Source organism: Haliotis cracherodii, unplaced genomic scaffold (genome assembly GCF_022045235.1).
Source record: "Haliotis cracherodii isolate W230 unplaced genomic scaffold, xgHalCrac1.p SCAF_21, whole genome shotgun sequence".
In the NCBI taxonomy this organism is placed as follows: domain Eukaryota; kingdom Metazoa; phylum Mollusca; class Gastropoda; order Lepetellida; family Haliotidae; genus Haliotis; species Haliotis cracherodii.
In genome coordinates, this window is record NW_027266277.1 from 8646675 (window position 1) to 8667887 (window position 21213).

The following is a 21213-nucleotide window of genomic DNA, read 5'->3' on the forward strand; positions in this document are numbered from 1 at the left end:
TTCCAAATTTAAAAATTTCAAAAAATCAATATAAGCAACCCCTAAAAGCCCCCTCTTGGGTTGCACACACCACTTTCACCCTTCTCGGAATACACTAAATGGTCCGGCCAGGCCCGTGTGCGAAATACGCTGTAGTCGGAAAGCGCACGTTAAATCTTCTATATCAGTCAGTCATGCTGTCAGATCACAATTATTCACAATGGCCTTTCGATGTGTTGCATGCGAGACGAATGTCAGAAGAAATCAACATGCTGTATCCTGTGATAACTGTGACCAGTGGACACATCATGTGTGCGGAACCGGACTTTCTGTGGCTGGTTATTGAGAAATTTGCCGGACTGAAGAAGACTTCCCTTTCGGCTGTGTGAAATGCGTAGGTCCCGTCATTGAAGAGGTGGTCGGCAACTTTGATATCAGTTTCCAGTCAGAAGATGCTGAAGAAATGGGAGTACCCAACCTATCTGAAATCCACATTACGGCTTCAGATGTGCTCTTAGAAGACGAAGACGACCGTAACAACTAACTATTTTATTTCAAAGTATTTGCCACACAAAAATGATATTATAATAATAATAATAATAATAATAATAATAATAATACCAATAATTCATATATAGTAATATATTATATTAACATATAATGGGTAGGTTTCTCGGCAGGAGAAAGCCAACGGATAAAAACGATATCCGTTGGGGTCATATGCGGATAGAGATGCAAATATCAAAGGTCAAGTAGGGACTACTTTCACTGTTTATAAACAAATATGGCGTCGCCCTCGTCATTCGGCGATCGAGTCAGAATTAACCATCGGCAATCTGGATAAACTACAGGGATAAATGCTATCATCATCAAAAAAACAGTCTAATATACTGAAAATCATAGTCTAAATGTGACGTAGCTAAGGCATTTTATGTTTTGGCAACTTTGGCGATATAAATTTCGAAACAATTTTACGAGGGCACGAGGCCTAGCCAAGCGGGATCAGTAGCCATATCTGTGCTTGTAGACCTCTGCGGCTTGAAACCTTCTACACAAATTAAAATAGTTGGATTTGGCCGAAATATGTTTGAATTGTTACCTTGTTTCGTTTTGTCGCTGTGTGTACATCTGACTACACTTCTTAACGTCATGACAGGACAGACCGACTGTCAACAACGTCTGACCGTGGTCGTGACGTCTCATAGACTAGGGTTAGAGTAGCTTCCCTTTGAAAAAGGGCAGTTAGTCTAGCGGACAGACCGATGGATTGCCGCGAAAGGCAATTAAAAACAATTGTTGTTTTGTGTATATGTTGCTTCGACACTGTATAAGAAACAGATTTCAGTTGGAACTATATTGGCTACTGTCACCGTCCGCCGAAACATCACTTACCCTGTGACGTAATATATATTAATGCGCGCATTCCAGGAAAACTCGCAATGTTTCGGTAATGTTTGTGAGAGAGGGAAAGCGATTTTGAAGCACAGAATTAAAGAATGACATTATATGATAAAGAGGTTATCACGCTTGTGTGATTGGGGATGGTAAATATCCTGTATTAGGAATAAACACTATGTATTTAGCTCGCCAAGGCTCGCTAAATACAATGTTTATTCTTAATGCAGGATATTTACCATCCCCAAACACACTCGCGTGATAACCTCTCTCTATATATTTTTTTATTATTTTTTTTTAGTTCAATGAGAGATGTCAGCTTGCTGGAGCCCCCTTCTGCCGACATACCAGAGGACGTCTACACTTTGGTTGAGACTGGGTCGCAGAAGGGCAAATAGAAGCTTGTGGATTATCATGGATTCACGTACGTCGTTCGGGTAAATATATTTATACTTGTTTTTAAACACAAACGTTTATTTATATCTCATAAGCATATAATATATTAAAAATAAGTAAGTATGTCATTTTTTCTTTCTTTTGGTGTTTGCAGAAAACTTCAGATACCAGAACATTCTGGCGCTGCAGCGTCAGGAACAAGACAACCTGTCCGGTATCGGTGATCTACCTTCAATGAAGGGAAACACCGCCACTACCAAGTTGATGTCTCTTGTGTTTGTAATTATGGCAAGGCGTCGAACATCGGACTACGTCAAAGTCTTGAAGAAGCTTTTAGATCTACTTCGCAACGATCCTCAAGTCAAGACGATAATACTGGACTTTGAACAGGCTGTGTGGAAAGCTATTAGTAAGACCCTACCAGAAGCCCGCATCCGTGGATGCCTGTTCCACCTGACTCAGGCAGTCTGGCGGAAATGTCAAGAAATTGGATTGCAGGTATAATATATGTTTAATGTATTGTGAAAAAACACAACTGTAATAGAAATAGATAGTAACATATATCTAATCTAATATATCTCATTTATCTCATATGTCTTACATAAATTTTTCACTTGTTTCTAGGTAGCCTACATGTAAGATGATGCCATCCACAAGTTTGTCAGGAAAATCATGGCACTACCCTTTCTACCGGCCGCTGACATAACGAGGATGTTTTTGAAGATAACAGAGCGTGTCCCGGCCACTGGCAAACTGCGTGATCTCATAAACTATTTTCAAGCCCAGTGGATTGCTCATCCCACCTTCTCTCCCCGATCCTGGTCTGTGTTCAACATAGCTGTCAGGACAAACAACTTTGTGGAAGGTAATAAATAATAATACAAATAGTTCAAATACAATTTTACCATGAATTTGGAATTTACTTGATTCTGATTGGTCAATCAGAGGCTATTAAATCACAATAAACCCCCTCTGATTGAAACAGCTGGTCACCTAGCTCTACATTGAAAACACAGTATGTTTATCTCCTAAATACAAACAATAAAAATAAAGTATATTAAACAATAAAAATGTTTTTATTATACATTAAAATTTCTTTTTTTCTCACGTTTTAGGTTGGCACAGACGTATCAACAACAAGGTGGGTGAGCAGTCCCTGGGGATATACAGATTGATCCCAGAGCTGTTCCGAGAGGCCAGTCTGTTGCCTCTACAGTCGCGACTGATTCAGGAGGGACGACTCAGGACGTATGTTCGCAAATCTTCCACATCTCGTCAAGAGGAGATCTTCGACGTATGGCGAAGATACAAGGATGGGGATCTCTCCCTGACCCAAGTACTTTCACAATGTTAGGTTACATGGACCAGTTTTGTGAAGAGGATGATGATGATGATGATGATGATGATCATCATCATGATGGACATGTATATATGAACATATTTACTGAAAAGAGGAAATACAATGTAAATCACCAATCAAATACTATGTAAATAAACCCTATATTTACTGAAAAGAGGAAATACATCACTAATAAAATACCATGTAAATAAACCCTATATATTACTACAAAAATCGTTGTTATCGTTATTAAAAATAGAGGTGCCGTTTTCGCCCGACTCATAGTAGCCGTTTTCGCCAAATGCGGTGCCGTTTTCAACAGAGAAATCGGTGCCGTTTTGCTGAGGCGCCGTTTTAGCCTGCACCCTTTGGGGGCATGTGATATTTATACAACTTTAAACAAGTTACATTAACAAAATCAATGTCATAGAGCCAGCCTGCCAAAGAAAGCTTGCTGCACCGGACACACAAGTCTTGTCACCACTCACTGATGTGATTATATAAACATTTTAGGTACATATTTAGTACGCAAGCCAGCAAGAGTTACTCCCCTTATATCATGCAGCTGATGACCGCTAACCATGCGGAGTGGGACTGACAACTGTATCCCGAGTAATTGCATACCATACTGTTACTCTGTCACTGTCACAGTAACTAGTTTACCCCTAACAACATCAAAATTATGTCAACTGTACAAAGGTTATTTCTAAACATTAAGTTTTAAGAAAAAGATTTCAATTGATGTTTGGCCATAGACGTCTCTCCTGTACAGTTGGAAAACAACACAAACTTCAAACAACAGCTAAGACTCCATCACAAGAATTATGTATCAAACTTAACAACGTAATTATAAGTGATAGTCCTTCTACCCATTTCAGTAGTTTATGTATAGCAACAACTTCTAGGCCTGGGCCGGAAATGGGCAACAGTGGCAACAGTCTATCTCTTCAAAATAGCCCCACAATAAGGTCAAAACTTGGTCAGGTTTTACACAATTGACTGAAAGTTATTAACAGAGTCACAACAGTCCACACCAAACATGCTGTTAGTCCTTGTATGTCAGTCAACTGATTCACAACTGGTCACACCTTACATGCTGTTAGTCCTTGTATGTCAGTCAACTGATTCACAACTGTCCACACCTTACATGCTGTTAGTCCTTGTATGTCAGTCAACTGATTCACAACTGTCCACACCAAACATGCTGTTAGTCCTAGTGTGTCAGTCAACTGATTCACAACTGGTCACACCTTACATGTTGTTAGTCCTTGTATGTCAGTCAACTGATTCACAACTGTCCACATCTTACATGCTGTTAGTCCTTGTATGTCAGTCAACTGATTCACAACTGGTCACACCTTACATGCTGTTAGTCATTGTATGTCAGTCAACTGATTCACAACTGGTCACACCCTACATGCTGTTAGTCCTAGTATGTCAGTCAACTGATTCACAACTGTCCACATCTTACATGCTGTTAGTCATTGTATGTCAGTCAACTGATTCACAACTGTCCATACCTTACATGCTGTTAGTCCTAGTATGTCAGTCAACTGATTCACAACTGTCCACATGTTACATGCCGTTAGTCCTTGTATGTCAGTCAACTGATTCACAACTGTCCACACCTTACATGCTGTTAGTCCTAGTATGTCAGTCAACTGATTCACAACTGTCCATACCTTACATGCTGTTAGTCCTTGTATGTCAGTCAACTGATTCACAACTGTCCACACCTTACATGCTGTTAGTCCTAGTATGTCAGTCAACTGATTCACAACTGTCCATACCTTACATGCTGTTAGTCCTTGTATGTCAGTCAACTGATTCACAACTGTCCACACCTTACATGCTGTTAGTCCTAGTATGTCAGTCAACTGATTCACAACTGGTCACACCTTACATGCTGTTAGTCCTTGTATGTCAGTCAACTGATTCACAACTGGTCACACCTTACATGTTGTTAGTCCTTGTATGTCAGTCAACTGATTCACAACAGTCCACACCAAACATGCTGTTAGTCCTTGTATGTCAGTCAACTGATTCACAACTGTCCACACCTTACATGCTGTTAGTCCTTTTATGTCAGTCAACTGATTCACAACAGTCCACACCAAACATGCTGTTAGTCCTAGTATGTCAGTCAACTGATTCACAACAGTCCACACCAAACATGCTGTTAGTCCTAGTGTGTCAGTCAACTGATTCACAACTGGTCACATTTGACATACATTATGCAATAATCTACTGCAGTTGTGAGATGAGAGCGATTGTAGGTGGCACAAATACTGTCCTGGTTAAATAGTACTAATTGGTTACAAAGATCAATCCTTATTTATCTCTAAAACAGCACAGTTGGTGGGTGGGTGCCTCTAAAATTGAAAAAGACACTATTTCACAATGTTAATACTATATATGGTTACTTGACACACACCCAATTAGCCATACTCTTGACACATGGAATCCATACCGGTATTATATATACAACACAACTCTCCCAACAACCAATGTAACGATCGCGTTTATTCCATACACTGCTGGTGGTAATACCCAATCAGCTTGCGGGGCCCAGCCAGCCATGCCAATTGCGCTACACCACCTCATCAACATTTTTAAGATTTGTTTGGTTTCTAACAAATAAAGACCTTAAAATTTACATTTTGACAAGTTATTTTTCTTGGCCATCGTTTTGTAATCATACTAGCTTAAACATGACGTCAGAAAAATATCACTATTTTTCATAATACTAGCACATTAAACAATGTGTTGATAGTCTACACTATCATGTAAATACACTTCTTCATTATCAATGTTGACATACAATTGGCAATTATCTTAGACATGCTGTCTGGTACTATGTTATGTGCGTGCTGTCTTGGGCATGGTGCTGCCAGCAGCAGGTTGCCTAAGACCTGCCTGTGCCATGCTCTCCTTCCATAGCGGCTCCATGCTCCGAATCATTGACCAGTAGTTACTCTGCAACACCAAGCACAGACAGGAAGTTTAGCATAACTCAAACAAAAATAAATCTTATTTAATAAGATCAAAATACTGTCTGTACTGGTTATAGTGTCTGTAGCAGTGGTGTGGGTTGCTGTAGTGTATGTACTTGTGGAGTGGGTGACTACAGTGTCTGTACCTGTCGAGTGGATGACTACAGTGTATGTATTTGTGGAGTGGGTGGCTATAGTGTCTGTACTTGTGGAGTGGGTCGCTATAGTATATGTACCTGTGGAGTGGGTGACTATAGTGTATGTACCTGTGGAGTGGGTGACTATAGTGTCTGTACCTGTCGAGTGGGTGACCACAGTGTATGTACTTGTGGAGTGGATGGCTATAGCGTCTCTACTTGTTGAGTGGGTGGCTATAGTGTATCTACTTGAGGAGTGGGTGGCTATCTATAGTGTATCTACTTGTGGAGTGGGTGGCTATAGTGTATGTACTTCTAGAATGGGTGACTATAGTGTATGTGCTTGTGGAGTGGGTGGCTATAGTGTCTGTACTTGTGAAGTGTGTGACTATAGACTATGTACTTGTGGAGTGGATGGCTATAGTGTCTCTACTTGTTGAGTGGGTGGCTATAGTGTATCTACTTGAGGAGTGGGTGGCTATAGTGTATCTACTTGTGGAGAGGGTGGCTATAGTGTATGTACTTCTAGAATGGGTGACTATAGTGTATGTACTTGTGGAGTGGGTGGCTATAGTGTCTGTACTTGTGGAGAGGGTGACTACAGTGTCTGTACTTGTGGAGTGGGTGGCCATAGTGTCTGTACTTGTGGACTGGGTGACTACAGTATCTGTACTTGTGGAGTGGATGGCTATAGTGTATGTTCTTGTGGAGTGGGTGGCTATAGTGTCTGTACTTGTAGAGTGGGTGACTATACTGTATGTACTTGTGGAGTGGGTGACTACAGTGTATGTACTTGTGGACTTGGTGGCTATAGTGTCTGTACTTGTGGAGTGGGTGACTATAGCGTCTCTATTTGTGGAGTGGGTTACTATAGTGTATGTACTTGTGGAGAGGGTGACTACAGTGTATGTACTTGTGGAGAGGGTGACTATAGTGTATGTACTTGTGGACTTGGTGGCTATAGTGTCTGTACTTGTGGAGTGGGTGACTACAGAGTATGTACTTGTGGAGAGGGTGACTATAGTGTATGTACTTGTGGACTTGGTGGCTATAGTGTCTGTACTTGTGGAGTGGGTGGCTATAGCGTCTGTACTTGTTGAGTGAGTGGCTATAGTGTATGTACTTCTAGAATGGGTGACTATAGTGTATGTACTTGTGGAGTGGGTGACCAAAGTGTATGTACTGTGGACTGGGTGGCTATAGTGTATGCACCTGTGGAGTGGGTGGCTATAGCGTCTGTACTTGTTTAGTGGGTGGCTATAGTGTATCTACTTGTGGAGTGGGTGGCTATAGTGTATGTACTTCTAGAATGGGTGACTATAGTGTATGTACTTGTGGAGTGGATGGCTATAGTGTCTGTACTTGTGGAGTGGGTAACAATGGTGACTCTACCTGTGGAGTGGGTGGCTTTTGAATCTGTACCTGTGGAGTGGGTGGCTATAGAGTCTGTAGCTGTGGAGTGGGTGGCTATAGTGTCTGTACTTGTGGAGTGTGTGGCTATAGTGTCTGTTCTTGTGGAGTGGGTGGCTATAGTGTCTGTACTTGTGGAGTGGGTGGCTATAGTGTCTGTTCTTGTGGAGTGGGTGGCTATAATGCATGTACTTATGGAGTGGGTGGCTATAGTGTATGTTCTTGTGGAGTGGGTGGCTATAATGCATGTACTTATGGAGTGGGTGGCTATAGTGTATGTTCTTGTGGAGTTGGTTACTATAGTGTATGTACTTCTAGAATGGGTGACTATAGTGTATGTACTTGTGGAGTGGGTGACTACAGTGTATGTACCTGTGGACTGGGTGGCTATAGTGTATGTACTTGTGGAGTGGGTGACTATAGTGTATGTACTTGTGGAGTGGGTGACTACAGTGTATGTACCTGTGGACTGGGTGGCTATAGTGTATGTACCTGTGGAGTAGGTGGCTATAGTGTCTGTACTTGTGGAGTGGGTGGCTATAGTGTATGTACCTGTGGAGTGGGTGGCTATAGAATCTGTACTTGTGGAGTGGGTAACAATGGTGTCTCTACCTGTGGACTGGGTGGCTATAATGTCTGTACTTGTGGAGTGGGTGGCTATAGAGTCTGCACTTGTGAAGTGTGTGACTATAGACTATGTACTTGTGGAGAGGGTGACTATAGTGTATGTACTTGTGGAGTGGGTGGCCATAGTGTCTGTAACTGTGGAGTGGGTGGCTATAGTGTTTGTACTTGTGGAGTGGGTGGCTATAGTGTCTGTACTTGTGGAGTGGGTGGCTATAGTGTCTGTACTTGTGGAGTGTGTGACAATGGTGTCTCTACTTGTGGAGTTGGTGGCAAAAGTGTATGTACTTGTGGAGTGGGTGGCTATAGTGTCTGTACTTGTGGAGTGGGTGGCTATAGTGTCTGTATCTGTGGAGTGGGTGGCTATAGTGTCTGTACTTGTGGAGTGTGTGCTGTACTTGTGGAGTGTGTGACAATGGTGTCTCTACCTGTGGAGTTGGTGGCAAAAGTGTATGTACGTGTGGAGTGGGTGGCTATAGTGTCTGTACTTGTGGAGTGGGTGGCTATAGTGTCTGTTCTTGTGGAGTGGGTGGCTATAATGCATGTACTTATGGAGTGGGTGGCTATAGTGTATGTTCTTGTGGAGTTGGTTACTATAGTGTATGTACTTGTGGAGTGGGTGACTACAGTGTATGTACCTGTGGACTGGGTGGCTATAGTGTATGTACCTGTGGAGTAGGTGGCTATAGTGTCTGTACTTGTGGAGTGGGTGGCTATAGTGTATGTACCTGTGGAGTGGGTGGCTATAGAATCTGTACTTGTGGAGTGGGTAACAATGGTGTCTCTACCTGTGGATTGGGTGGCTATAATGTCTGTACTTGTGGAGTGGGTGGCTATAGAGTCTGCACTTGTGAAGTGTGTGACTATAGACTATGTACTTGTGGAGAGGGTGACTACAGTGTATGTACTTGTGGAGTGGGTGGCTATAGTGTCTGTAACTGTGGAGTGAGTGGCTATAGTGTCTGTACTTGTGGAGTGGGTGGCTATAGTGTCTGTACTTGTGGAGTGGGTGACAATGGTGTCTCTACTTGTGGAGTTGGTGGCAAAAGTGTATGTACTTGTGGAGTGGGTGGCTATAGTGTCTGTACTTGTGGAGTGGGTGGCTATAGTGTCTGTACCTGTGGAGTGGGTGGCTATAGTGTCTGTACTTGTGGAGTGTGTGCTGTACTTGTGGAGTGTGTGACAATGGTGTCTCTACCTGTGGAGTTGGTGGCAAAAGTGTATGTACTTGTGGAGTGGGTGGCTATAGTGTCTGTACTTGTGGAGTGGGTGGCTATAGTGTATGTACCTGTGGACTGGGTGGCTATAGTGTCTTTTCTTGCGGAGTGGGTGGCTATAGCGTCTGTACTTGTGGAGTGTGTGACAATGGTGTCTCTACCTGTGGAGTTGGTGGCAAAAGTGTATGCACCTCTGTAGTGGGGGACTATAGTGTCTTCACCTGTGGTGTGGGTTGTTATAGTGCATGTACCTGTGGAGTGGGTGACTATATATAGAGTCTGTACCTGTTGTGTGGCTGACTATAGAATCTGTACCTGTGTAGTGGGTGGCTATAGTGCATGCACCTCTGTAGTGGGTGGCTATAGTGTATAGACCTGTGGTGTGGGTGGCTACAGAATCTGTACTTGTGGAGTGGGTGGCTATAGTGTCTGTACCTGTGGTGTAAGTGGCTATAGAATCTGTACTTGTGGAGTGGGTTGCTATAGTGTTTGTACCTGTGGAGTGAGTGACTAAAGTGTATGCCCTTCTGTAGCGGGTGACTATAGTGTCTGTGCCTGTGGAGTGAGTGACTAAAGAGTCTGTACCTGTGGTGCGGGTGACTATAGTGTCTGTACTTGTGGAATGGGTGGCTATAGTGCCTGTACCTGTGGTCTCGGTGGCTATAATGTCTGTACTTGTGGAGTGGGTGGCTATAGTGTCTGTACTTGTGGAGTGGGTGGCTATAGTGTCTGTACTTGTGGAGTGTGTGACAATGGTGTCTCTACCTGTGGAGTTGGTGGCAAAAGTGTATGCACCTCTGTAGTGGGGGGCTATAGTGTCTTCACCTGTGGTGTGGGTTGTTATAGTGCATGTACCTGTGGAGTGGGTGACTATATATAGAGTCTGTACCTGTTGTGTGGCTGACTATAGAATCTGTACCTGGGGAGTGGGTGGCTATAGTGCATGCACCTCTGTAGTGGGTGGCTATAGTGTATAGACCTGTGGTGTGGGTGGCTAAAGAATCTGTACCTGTGGTGTTGGTGGCTATAGTGTCTGTACCTGCGGTGTGGGTGACTATAGTACCTGTACCTCTGGTGTGGGTGACTATAGTGCCTGTACCTCTGGTGTGGGTGGCTATAGTGTCTGTACTTGTGGAGTGGGAGGCTATAGTGTATGTAACTGTGGAGTGGGTGGCAAAAGTGTCTGTACTTTTGATGTTGGTGACTATAGAGTCTGTACCTGTGATGTGGGTGGCTATAGAGTCTGTACCTGTGGAGTGGGTGGCTTTAGTGTATGTACCTGTGGCGTGGGTGACTATAGAATCTGTACCTGTGGTGTGGGTGGCTATAGAATTTGTACCTGTGGAGTGGGTGGCTTTAGTGTATGTACCTGTGGTGTTGGTGACTATAGAATTTGTACCTGTGGTGTTGGTGGCTATAGTGTATGTACCTGTGGTGTGGGTGGCTTTAGTGTATGTACCTGTGGTGTTGGTGACTATAGAGTCTGTACCAGTGGTGCGGGTGACTATAGTGTCTGTACTTGTGGAATGGGTGGCTATAGTGCCTGTACCTGTGGTCTCGGTGGCTATAATGTCTGTACTTGTGGAGTGGGTGGCTATAGTGTCTGTACTTGTGGAGTGGGTGGCTATAGTGTCTGTACTTGTGGAGTGTGTGACAATGGTGTCTCTACCTGTGGAGTTGGTGGCAAAAGTGTATGCACCTCTGTAGTGGGGGGCTATAGTGTCTTCACCTGTGGTGTGGGTTGTTATAGTGCATGTACCTGTGGAGTGGGTGACTATATATAGAGTCTGTACCTGTTGTGTGGCTGACTATAGAATCTGTACCTGGGGAGTGGGTGGCTATAGTGCATGCACCTCTGTAGTGGGTGGCTATAGTGTATAGACCTGTGGTGTGGGTGGCTAAAGAATCTGTACCTGTGGTGTTGGTGGCTATAGTGTCTGTACCTGCGGTGTGGGTGACTATAGTACCTGTACCTCTGGTGTGGGTGACTATAGTGCCTGTACCTCTGGTGTGGGTGGCTATAGTGTCTGTACTTGTGGAGTGGGAGGCTATAGTGTATGTAACTGTGGAGTGGGTGGCAAAAGTGTTTGTACTTTTGATGTTGGTGACCATAGAGTCTGTACCTGTGATGTGGGTGGCTATAGAGTCTGTACCTGTGGAGTGGGTGGCTTTAGTGTATGTACCTGTGGTGTGGGTGACTATAGAATCTGTACCTGTGGTGTGGGTGGCTATAGAATTTGTACCTGTGGAGTGGGTGGCTTTAGTGTATGTACCTGTGGTGTTGGTGACTATAGAATTTGTACCTGTGGTGTTGGTGGCTATAGTGTATGTACCTGTGGTGTGGGTGGCTTTAGTGTATGTACCTGTGGTGTTGGTGACTATAGAGTCTGTACCTGTGGTGTGGGTGACTATAGAGTCTGTACTTGTGGAGTGGGTGACTATAGAGTCTGTACTTGTGGTGTGGGTGACTATAGAGTCTGTACCTGTGGTGTGGGTGACTATAGAGTCTGTACCTGTGATGTGGGTGACTATAGAGTCTGTACCTGTGGAGTGAATGACTATAGTGTCTGCACCTGTGGCGTGAGTGGCTATAGTGTCTGTACCTAGGAACTGCAGAGTCAGTACCTGCAGAGTGAGGAACTAGATTGTCAGTTCCTGCAGAATGAGGAACTAGATTTGTCAGTACCTGCAGAGTGAGGAACTAGATTGTCAGTTCCTGCAGAATGAGGAACTAGATTTGTCAGTACCTGCAGAATGCGGAACCAGATTGTCAGTTCCTGCAGAATGAGGAACTGGATTGTCAGTTCCTGCAGAGTGAGGAACTAGATTGTCTGTACCTGCAGAATGAGGAATTAGATTTGGCAGTACCTGCAGAATGAGGAACTAAATTGTCTGTACCTGGAGAGTGAGGAACTTAGTGTCTGCAGGTTTCTCTGCTTCCTGTGCTAGTCTCCATTCTGTGTCACGGAGATCCTACACAACACATAAATTTGGTTTCTGTTTTCATTCTGAAAAATACTGATCTATTCATAATTTGAATGTTTATTCTCAATCACTCAGCCAAAAGTGAATCTTAAATAAAGTTTGTAAAGAATAAGTAATGATCAAGTTTGGCTTGCCGTTGCAGTCAGCTAAAATGATTCATGAGTTTTCCTACATTAAACCCATGAAGATCTGGGGTAGAATAGATCTTCAGCAACCGTAAAAGGAGACAATGTTTGTCATAAGAGGCAACTAACAGGCCACGGTTATCAGGCATGCTGACTTGGTTGATGCATGTCATTGATCCCAATTGCGTGGATCGATGCTCATGATGTCAATCACTAGAATGTCTGGCTCAGACTCGATTATTTACAGACTGCCGTGCAGCATTAAACAACAAACAAACAAAACAAACAAGCCTACATTCAAATCCATAATCAACAAAAACCCAGCAGCATGGTAGATCATATTTAAAAAGACTATGAACCATAATTATGCAATAACCTGAAGAAACAAGTTATACCCTACTGAGGCCTAGTGGAGCAGCCACAGCCAATGAGAAGTGCTGCCATCAAACCTTCACCAGAACATTCATCACGCATCAAGAACATGCATTATGAACAGTAAAAGTTCTGATACAGTAACATGACGAATCCCTGCCCAGCCCCTGCAATAGCAGAAGACACCACTTCAGCCACTGGTTAATATATGTACCAAGTTTTGATGGAAAATCTTTCATGGTTTTAAGTTATGCTCCAGAATCAAAATACGGACGGACAGAGCAGATGATGACTAAATCCACCCACATTATATACCATGGGGATAAAAAGTCATGGGGCAACACCTTTCAGCATGATCAGGGCTCCACTTGTGAGCTATTGAGCATTTCATGGCATGTTATCATTCATACAGGGCACTGTTTGTTTTCTCTGGGCATTCTAGTCCAGTCTGTAGGTTATATTGAAACACATGAGTACCGGTAGACCTTTTTGATAAATAACTATGCTTTAAATACTGTGAGGGGAATTTGCATCTGTTACTGTGCTGACCCTGATGAGTTACCTGTTGCATGAGCTCACAACACCAATACATGTCCATGTTACAATAAGTGAGGTATCCCTGCAGTAGACTTCATGTATGCATAAAGCCTGCATTCAATCAGTAAATAAAGATCTGTAAAGACATATGGGTATGCAAGCTAGAAACATACATTGTTCCTATAATACTGGACTTATGAAAAGAAATTGTAACACAAAATTAATTCTTCCTTCTTCTTTTTTCTTTTCCCCCCCAAGACCGATTTACTGTTCCATTTAATATACAATAGACGAAACTCAAAATTAATTTGGCTATGGTATTTTATTTTACAAAATTTGCAGATTATCTCATTGTATCTGGACTCTGACCTTTATCAGTCTCTCATTTCTGACTGTGATCTCATCTAACGTTTGAGTTATAGGCAGAACGGTGCCCTTCTTGTCAACCTGCTGCCTGAGGAAAGCACCGGTCGAGTGCAGTAGAGACTCTCTTCTTGCAATGCTGTGAACAAAAACCATGTGGCATAATTTTCATGTCCAGTTAATCGTAACATGGTTGACATTTCCCATATTACAAACCAACAGAGGTGGTGAATTCTATTTATTATTTCAACCTTATAGTTTTCCCTATTATCAGATTTATAGACAAATACACAGAAATTGCTGAAATCTTATGTGTAGAGATACATATAATCTTTGACAATGTGAAGCAAAACAAATAACTGATAAATTCTTTGGGGAAAATCTATTCACCAAGAAGTAAATTCATGCAACTTTTTGATAAAAAAATGACTGAACGATGCGTTGTGGCAGTCTTAACTGTGTGATGGTAATTAACAACAACAATTCAAAAGATGTAGACATGATAAAAGGAATCCATATTGTTCCTTAGTTTGTATCAACATGTACAAGTTCACATACATGGTTGTTAACTTGTATACTAGTGTCACTGGGTTATGACATACTTGTTTTATGTCATGCCATGTCATGGAGAAATACTTTAGCTGAATGATAAAAAACATTAATTTTTATTTCACTGTTGACATACACACATGAGCCAAAAGTATTTACACAATCTGGCTGCTATTTAGTGATTTCTCAGACTTCACTATTTAGAGATGTATTTATACATATTTTTATCAGAACTTTTTGCTTGGGTATAGTTTTGGGGTTAGCACATCATGTTCATGTGCACAATGGGATTGAGTGGTCAGACTCGCTGACTTGGTTGATGCATGTCATCGTATCCCAATTGCGTGGATCGATGCTCACGATGTCAATCGCTTGATTGATGTTGATTGTCTGTTCCAGACTTGATTATTTACAGACCACCGTCATATAACTGGAATATTGCTGAGTGCTGCTTTAAACAAAAAACAAAAATCATAAGCATAAAAAATAGGGGAAATTATCCCCCTTTAATTCGTCTGCTTCATGAGGGCCCTAAAAGTATAAATGAATGAAGCAGGCTATATAGGAGAAATAATTCATTATCAACTTGTCAAATGAGGTCTGAAAAATGCAAAATGAGGAGTGTTATCTTAACCACAGTGGAAAAATACCTTAAATACACAAGGTTGTTGAAAAACACACTCGAAGTGACAGATCCTGAAAGAGTGCTGCTCGAACTCAATGTGGCATTCATCCCTCTGGATGCCGAGGGTTTTTTTCTGACGCACATTTTCCTGAGATGGGAAAATTGAAGGTTGTGCGAGAATTGGGCTCACGTGGCACTGGATCTACCTCTGGCTATAAAATTACACAGAGATGGAGATCATTAAATTTCCTACCTCGTGGTGTAAATTTGACTGCAAATATTAAACCGGTTATATATTTAACCAGAAATGACACTGCTAAGTGTTGTCCGAGAATTTATTCTGCGTTGAAAAACAGGAAATATCTCCGCTTTTTATTGTACACTGATAAAAGTACTGTGTGACGATTTTTATATTTTAGCAGCTTTATGGAAACTGTGAGCGAACAAAATACTGCCTCATATCTGAACCACATAACTATATATAAAATGGAGTTATATGCGTATAACGACATACATTCAATGCAAAAAATAGCCTGACGTAAATAATGAAAACTGATTTTTCTCTATGACGCCAAAAGGCAACAGAGTGGTTTCACATGTACCAAGTAAATGGGGCATAACTCCGCTTTGCTTAGCACTAGTTTATTGTAACTCGGGTCACCTGGTGAGAATTAGCTGTGGGTAAGAGCAATATATTTTCGTGGTGTTTTGTTCACGAGGAACCAAACTATTCCAACACAAATATCGATAATGAAACTGTATGTACATTTAGGCATGAAAAAACCCTTGAGAAATGATGAAATCATACTTCATAAAAAAAAGATGTAATAGAGAAATGGATGGCCCTATCTAACCTATACATTAGTCTTTAGACTCCAACATTCTCCTGGTTGTGGAAGTGTGATTTGACTGACGTTGCACCATTATTAATGGAGCACTAGGCTTATCATCAAATATAATGAATTACTAAAAACATGACACCATTTTATTTGACGTCATTGCTGGTTTTATGTCTTTGACAACATCGGGGAAAGACGACACTGGTATTTTGATTGATATATATTTCCCCTAATTTTCGTTCATGGTATGGAAAATATGGATGTGTAAATGGAATTTGATGCTCTTTCAAGGCAACATAAAATGACTGCTTTTACCATTTGAATAATGTCTTGAATATATAAACAATTAGACAGTTTACCATGTATCTTAACAGGACAAGACACACACCTGTTTGGCATCAATTGGACATGTATTTGTTCATTATTATGTCATTATTACTCTTCACCTTGTCTCAGAATTATACAATAAAAGATGTGAAGAAAGCTCTATTGGTGTAGAATTATTTGGATAATCGTATAAGGTTCCACCAACGGGGTACATGGCACAGGTTACATTTTTATACTTTTTACACTTCTTGGAGAAATAAAGTAAACAGTTTAATAACCTGTGGTCACAATATTTGAAAAAGGATGAACCCATTGATTATATAATGCAAAGCGAGATGAATAATTCGTAGATCATTTGTGACTTACGCACACCTGGAGAAGCATTACATATCACTGTTCTGTATATCCAACGACATAAAAAAAACAATTCCTAGACCAAGATAATTCATCTAGAAATGTGTGCATATGTTTTACCGAAAAATTTCATCCATTTTGGAAGAAAAGTAATATTTTCAGTTTTAGTTATAAAACAAAATGAAATGGCTATTCATGGACATTGTTTATATGAACTTATAATATTGACTATTACACTCCCAAGAAATGTGTACATGTTTCAGTTCTGAGGGGATTTCAGTAAGTTTTGCAACTTGGGCATTTGTGTTTACACAAACAATGTCAACTTGTGGCAGGTGTGACACTAGTCATAAGGGTGGTCACAATCATTGATTCTCTCAAACATGAACAACGTTTTGTTATAAAGATCCTTACCAAGGAGGGGTGCAAAATAAAAAGAAATCCATATGTGAATTATGTGAATGTGAATTCGAACAGGTAAATCACCCACCCTACAGCCCAGACTTAGCCCCCAGTGACTATTTCCTGTTCCGTCAAATGAAATCTGCCCCACGTGGTAGACGCTTCCAGGATGACGAGGACATAAAAGCTGCCACAGAGGCGTGGTTAGAGGGCCAATCTGCAGATTTCTATAAAAGTGGTAGTAAAAGCTTAAGGACTATCTAAAAAACTTGACTCAATACAATATCAGGCTCTCAAACTAATTACACGCACCCAACATGGCACCTCCTACACTTCACTTCACTTCAGGCCTTAACAGGAGAAATGCCACGAAGTCTACACAGGGAACAGCTAAGCTTAAATTTCTGGGCCGCGTCCCAATCAAACCCTCTCATCCAAAACTTAATAAACCAAAATATCAGCCCCAAAAACCAAGCTCTAGCTCGTAAACACCCCTTACTTACCTCAATATCCCAAAGAATAACAAACTACCTAAATGAACACCAAATTAAAAATCTTAAACAAAACTGCAAACAATCAAATATCTTCACCCCTTAACTTAAAATACCCAAAATAGACACAACACTAGATAGCCAAAAAAATAAACAAACCGACCCAAACATAGCTAACACCACCACACTAGCATACATACACGAAAATTGGCCAAATTGGTGTCACATTTACACGGATGGATCTTCAGATCCAACCTCCAAACACACAGGTTTCGGAGTCCATACCACACAACCAACTAAAACCACACAATCCTTCCGACTCCCAAACAACCAATCAATATTCACCGCAGAACTAACGGGCATGGCCTCAGCCCTCCATAATCAAGAATCCAAAAACCACCAAAAAATCCTAATACTTACCGACACCCTAAGTGGACTAAAAGCCCTCCAAAACAAAAATACCAAAAACCGACCTAAATTAATAAATCAAATACTTAAAAGCTCCAACGACCTAATTAAGGTAGGCAAACAAATAGCCTTCTTGTGGATACCCGCCCACGTAGGAATATACGGTAATGAAAACGCCGATAAGGCAGCTAAACTATCCCTCAAAATCCCAGAAATAAGCTTAAACTTACCCATCTCAAAATCAGAAATTAAAAGCGTAAACAAGCAAAAAATCACCAAAAAATGGCATAACCTATATCTCAACTCAAATAGCCAAATCAAAAAAGTACTCAGCAAACCACTAACCAAACCAAAAATTCTCCATCCATAAAAAAAATCGACAGAGTAATCACTAAACTCCAAACAGGACACACCAACCTAAATAACCACCTAAAAAAAATAAAAAACATACTACAGGGAACTGCCCACATTGCAAACAACTAGAAACCCCAAAACACGCACTCATCCACTGCACATACTACATAACACATCAAACCGCATTACAAACCACCCTCAATCTAAACAAGGCTCTCACTAGAAGCAACACTAAACCCACAAAATAAACTAGAAAACTTCAAGGCCTTAGGCGTATTCATAATCAAAACAGAACTAATAAAACGCATCTAAAAACACTATAATCTACCAAATCAAAATCACATAAACAAACAAAGATCCACCATACCCATCTCCCTTAGTTCTCCTCCCCAACCCCATCGGCATCTATTCCAAATCTCAAAATTCCCAAATTCTATATAAGCAACCCCTAAAGCCCCCTCTTGGGTTGCACACACCACTTTCGCCCCTTTCGGAAACACATTAAATGGCCTGGCCGGGCCCGTGTGCGAAAGATGCATCAGTCGGAAATCTCCAAAGTAAGTAAGTAAGTAAGTAAGTTATGGACAAATGGAATAAGTGTATTGAGGTGAATGGAGATTATATTGAAAAATTAAAATGCAAAAGATATTCCGCAACTTGGTCTTATATTGAAGTTGCAAAACTTATTGAACGCCCCTTGTACATTTACATTTACATATCATCTTCTAACACTCGTCCAAGGGAAAGAATTATCGTATACAACACAATAAACTTATCAATTTCTTACGTAAACAATGTTCAAACAAACACAAGATTATCAAAGGTTTGTACATATTGGGGCCTATATCTACGTATGATATCATATTGAACATTGACAAATATCCAAAGTGAAATTAATTGTGTGAAAAAATGTATAAAAGATATGCAAAATCTACATCATAACTGAAACTGTAAATAGCATGATACAATGATCGAGTTTGCTTTCATTCCACTTGTTCAAGGACCTTCACCTCAAAGAAATTACCAAATATGTACAACAATGTTGACGTATGACATCACTACCAGACACTTACTTTTACAAAATGGCAACAGTACGCAGGATTTTACGAGGAGACTTTCGTAGATTCAGGGATCGTATATACATAAATGTGACATTTAAGTAATCAGAAACATTCTGAAAATCTGTGTACTGTTATTTATTGTTATATTTTTCAGAAAAACCAACGGAAAAAGTCAGAAATTCTGATAACTACCATTGTCATTGTGCGTGATTTTGCGTCAGTCATTGCATCACACAGGGCGGAATCTTTGACAATTTCTATTGAAAATATCAAATATTTGCGATGTATCTATTTTTAGTTCCCTAATTCTTGCTACGATTCTCTTCCCATGCATATTCTGACAACGTTGAGCAAATGTATTCAACAATTAGACAAATGAATAGCTCAAAATATGAGAAAATGCTACACTGTGTAAAATCTGAATTTTGCTGTTTACATTTCAAACAAGTGCAGTGTTTTTAGCCCAGCATTCGTTTTCACACCTAATTTATTGTGCTTGACTTCCTCTTTACACTTTGTAATTGTGACAAAGACCATTGGTCATTTGATTCTAAAATGTATGAGGAATTCAAGGATGTATGTATCTCAGCTGAGTTTCAAACATATGTATGTTATTGGCGTCTAATTACCAGCATACGTGAAACGTGATTTTCTAAAAAACTATCCAATGTGGCGGAAAGTTCACTTCAGTGTTCGCATTCCAAAACATTCTTAACGTTTCTAGGGTTATAGGCAACGTTTTGGAATGATCATTGCTGATTTGATCAAAGACAGATACCCATGATCACTAATAATGCTTTTAAATTCCTTTCTCCGAGTAAATATCTGAAATTTAGATTTCAAAACATGCTGTAAATAACGCTGTCAGTGGTAATTTAGTAATTAGTAAAAATTTGGCGACATTTACAATGCACCTGATTTTCAGAGGACATTTTCAATAATTTTGCTTGGCCTAAAATGCCATTGGATGATATCACAGAACAGAGAATTTCCCACAGTATTCTTAACTATGAAGCGTATCTGTGTGTGTGATGTATTTTGAATTTTATTCGACATGAAAGTGAGGGTGGATGACGAGGGACATATATGTCCCTGTGGCACCCAGGGGGATATCCTGAAAGAGTGACTTTACGGATTAGGCAATAGGATAACAAAAGAAAACCCTTGAGTGGTAAGACTTCAGCCCGTATACCCCCTCAAAAATATATATGATTAAAAGGATTGAGCATAGCATATAACCTTCGGAGGGGGATACGGACGGAAATCTTTCCGTTTGAGTGTCACAAGTGATATTTTCCATGCACAGGCACCTGTTAAATTATCAACAGACGTTTTAGGTTTCACTGTTACAAAACAATTAAGAGACACAAAGAAGAAAATGTGCATATCCAGTATTATGCATCTGTTGTGTAGAATTAGCCTAGTGTAGACTGTGGATGAAATCCAGTAAAAACTCATCTTCAAGTGAAGTTCAGCCACACAAAAACTATCCTTACATTTCCTCATGTAGTCGGTTCAACTGCATTTCTCGCATGGTCCATTTTTCCACGCGTGAACCGTACGTATCTTCTGTCATAGGGGGCATGACGACTGGCTCATAAGTTTCACTCCATTTCCCTCCCGAAAGCCCAGATTACATTTTATTTAGACGAAATATCCGTTGCCGACAACGCTTTCCCCTCAGTTACAGCTTCTAACAACAATTATGATTAAAAGAGATGAAGGTGTATTATGTATCAACAAACCTCTCCTAAAAAGTAAGTATTATAAAACATATAAAGTTATAAAGTTTAGTGTTATGTTAATAACTAATCTAAATTAACAAATATTGACACATTTTATTAAATATTATAAATAAAGGAGAATATTAGTAATAAGTATTTAGGAAAATAACTTGAACAATACAAGGGATACAACTCCATTTGTAAGAC

General features: G+C 40.6%; 1 protein-coding gene and 1 pseudogene across 1 annotated transcript; one reads left to right on the forward strand and one right to left on the reverse strand.

Annotated features, from left to right (window-relative positions):
* Nucleotides 1-1679: 1679 nt before the first annotated feature.
* Nucleotides 1680-3281, forward strand: LOC139471060 (uncharacterized; annotated as a pseudogene).
* LOC139470910 (centrosomal protein 15-like) lies at nucleotides 2364-20959 on the reverse strand. Its single transcript, XM_071253237.1, has 4 exons — nucleotides 20779-20959; nucleotides 13879-14011; nucleotides 12389-12463; nucleotides 2364-6085 (listed from the first exon to the last, which is right to left on the reverse strand). The coding sequence occupies exons 1-4, from the start codon at nucleotides 20865-20867 to the stop codon at nucleotides 5969-5971; spliced, it is 414 nt and encodes a 137-aa protein (XP_071109338.1). The 5' UTR covers nucleotides 20868-20959; the 3' UTR covers nucleotides 2364-5968.
* Nucleotides 20960-21213: the final 254 nt, after the last annotated feature.

Coding starts and splice junctions, on each gene's coding strand:
- LOC139470910 (XM_071253237.1), bottom strand. CDS start 20,867: ATGCCCCCTATGACAGAAGATACGTACGGTTCACGCGTGGAAAAATGG. Junction 12,464..13,878: donor GAAATGAGAGACTGATAAAG/GTCAGAGTCCAG, acceptor TGTGTTGTGTAG/GATCTCCGTGACACAGAATG. Junction 6,086..12,388: donor CTAAGTTCCTCACTCTCCAG/GTACAGACAATT, acceptor TTGGTGTTGCAG/AGTAACTACTGGTCAATGAT.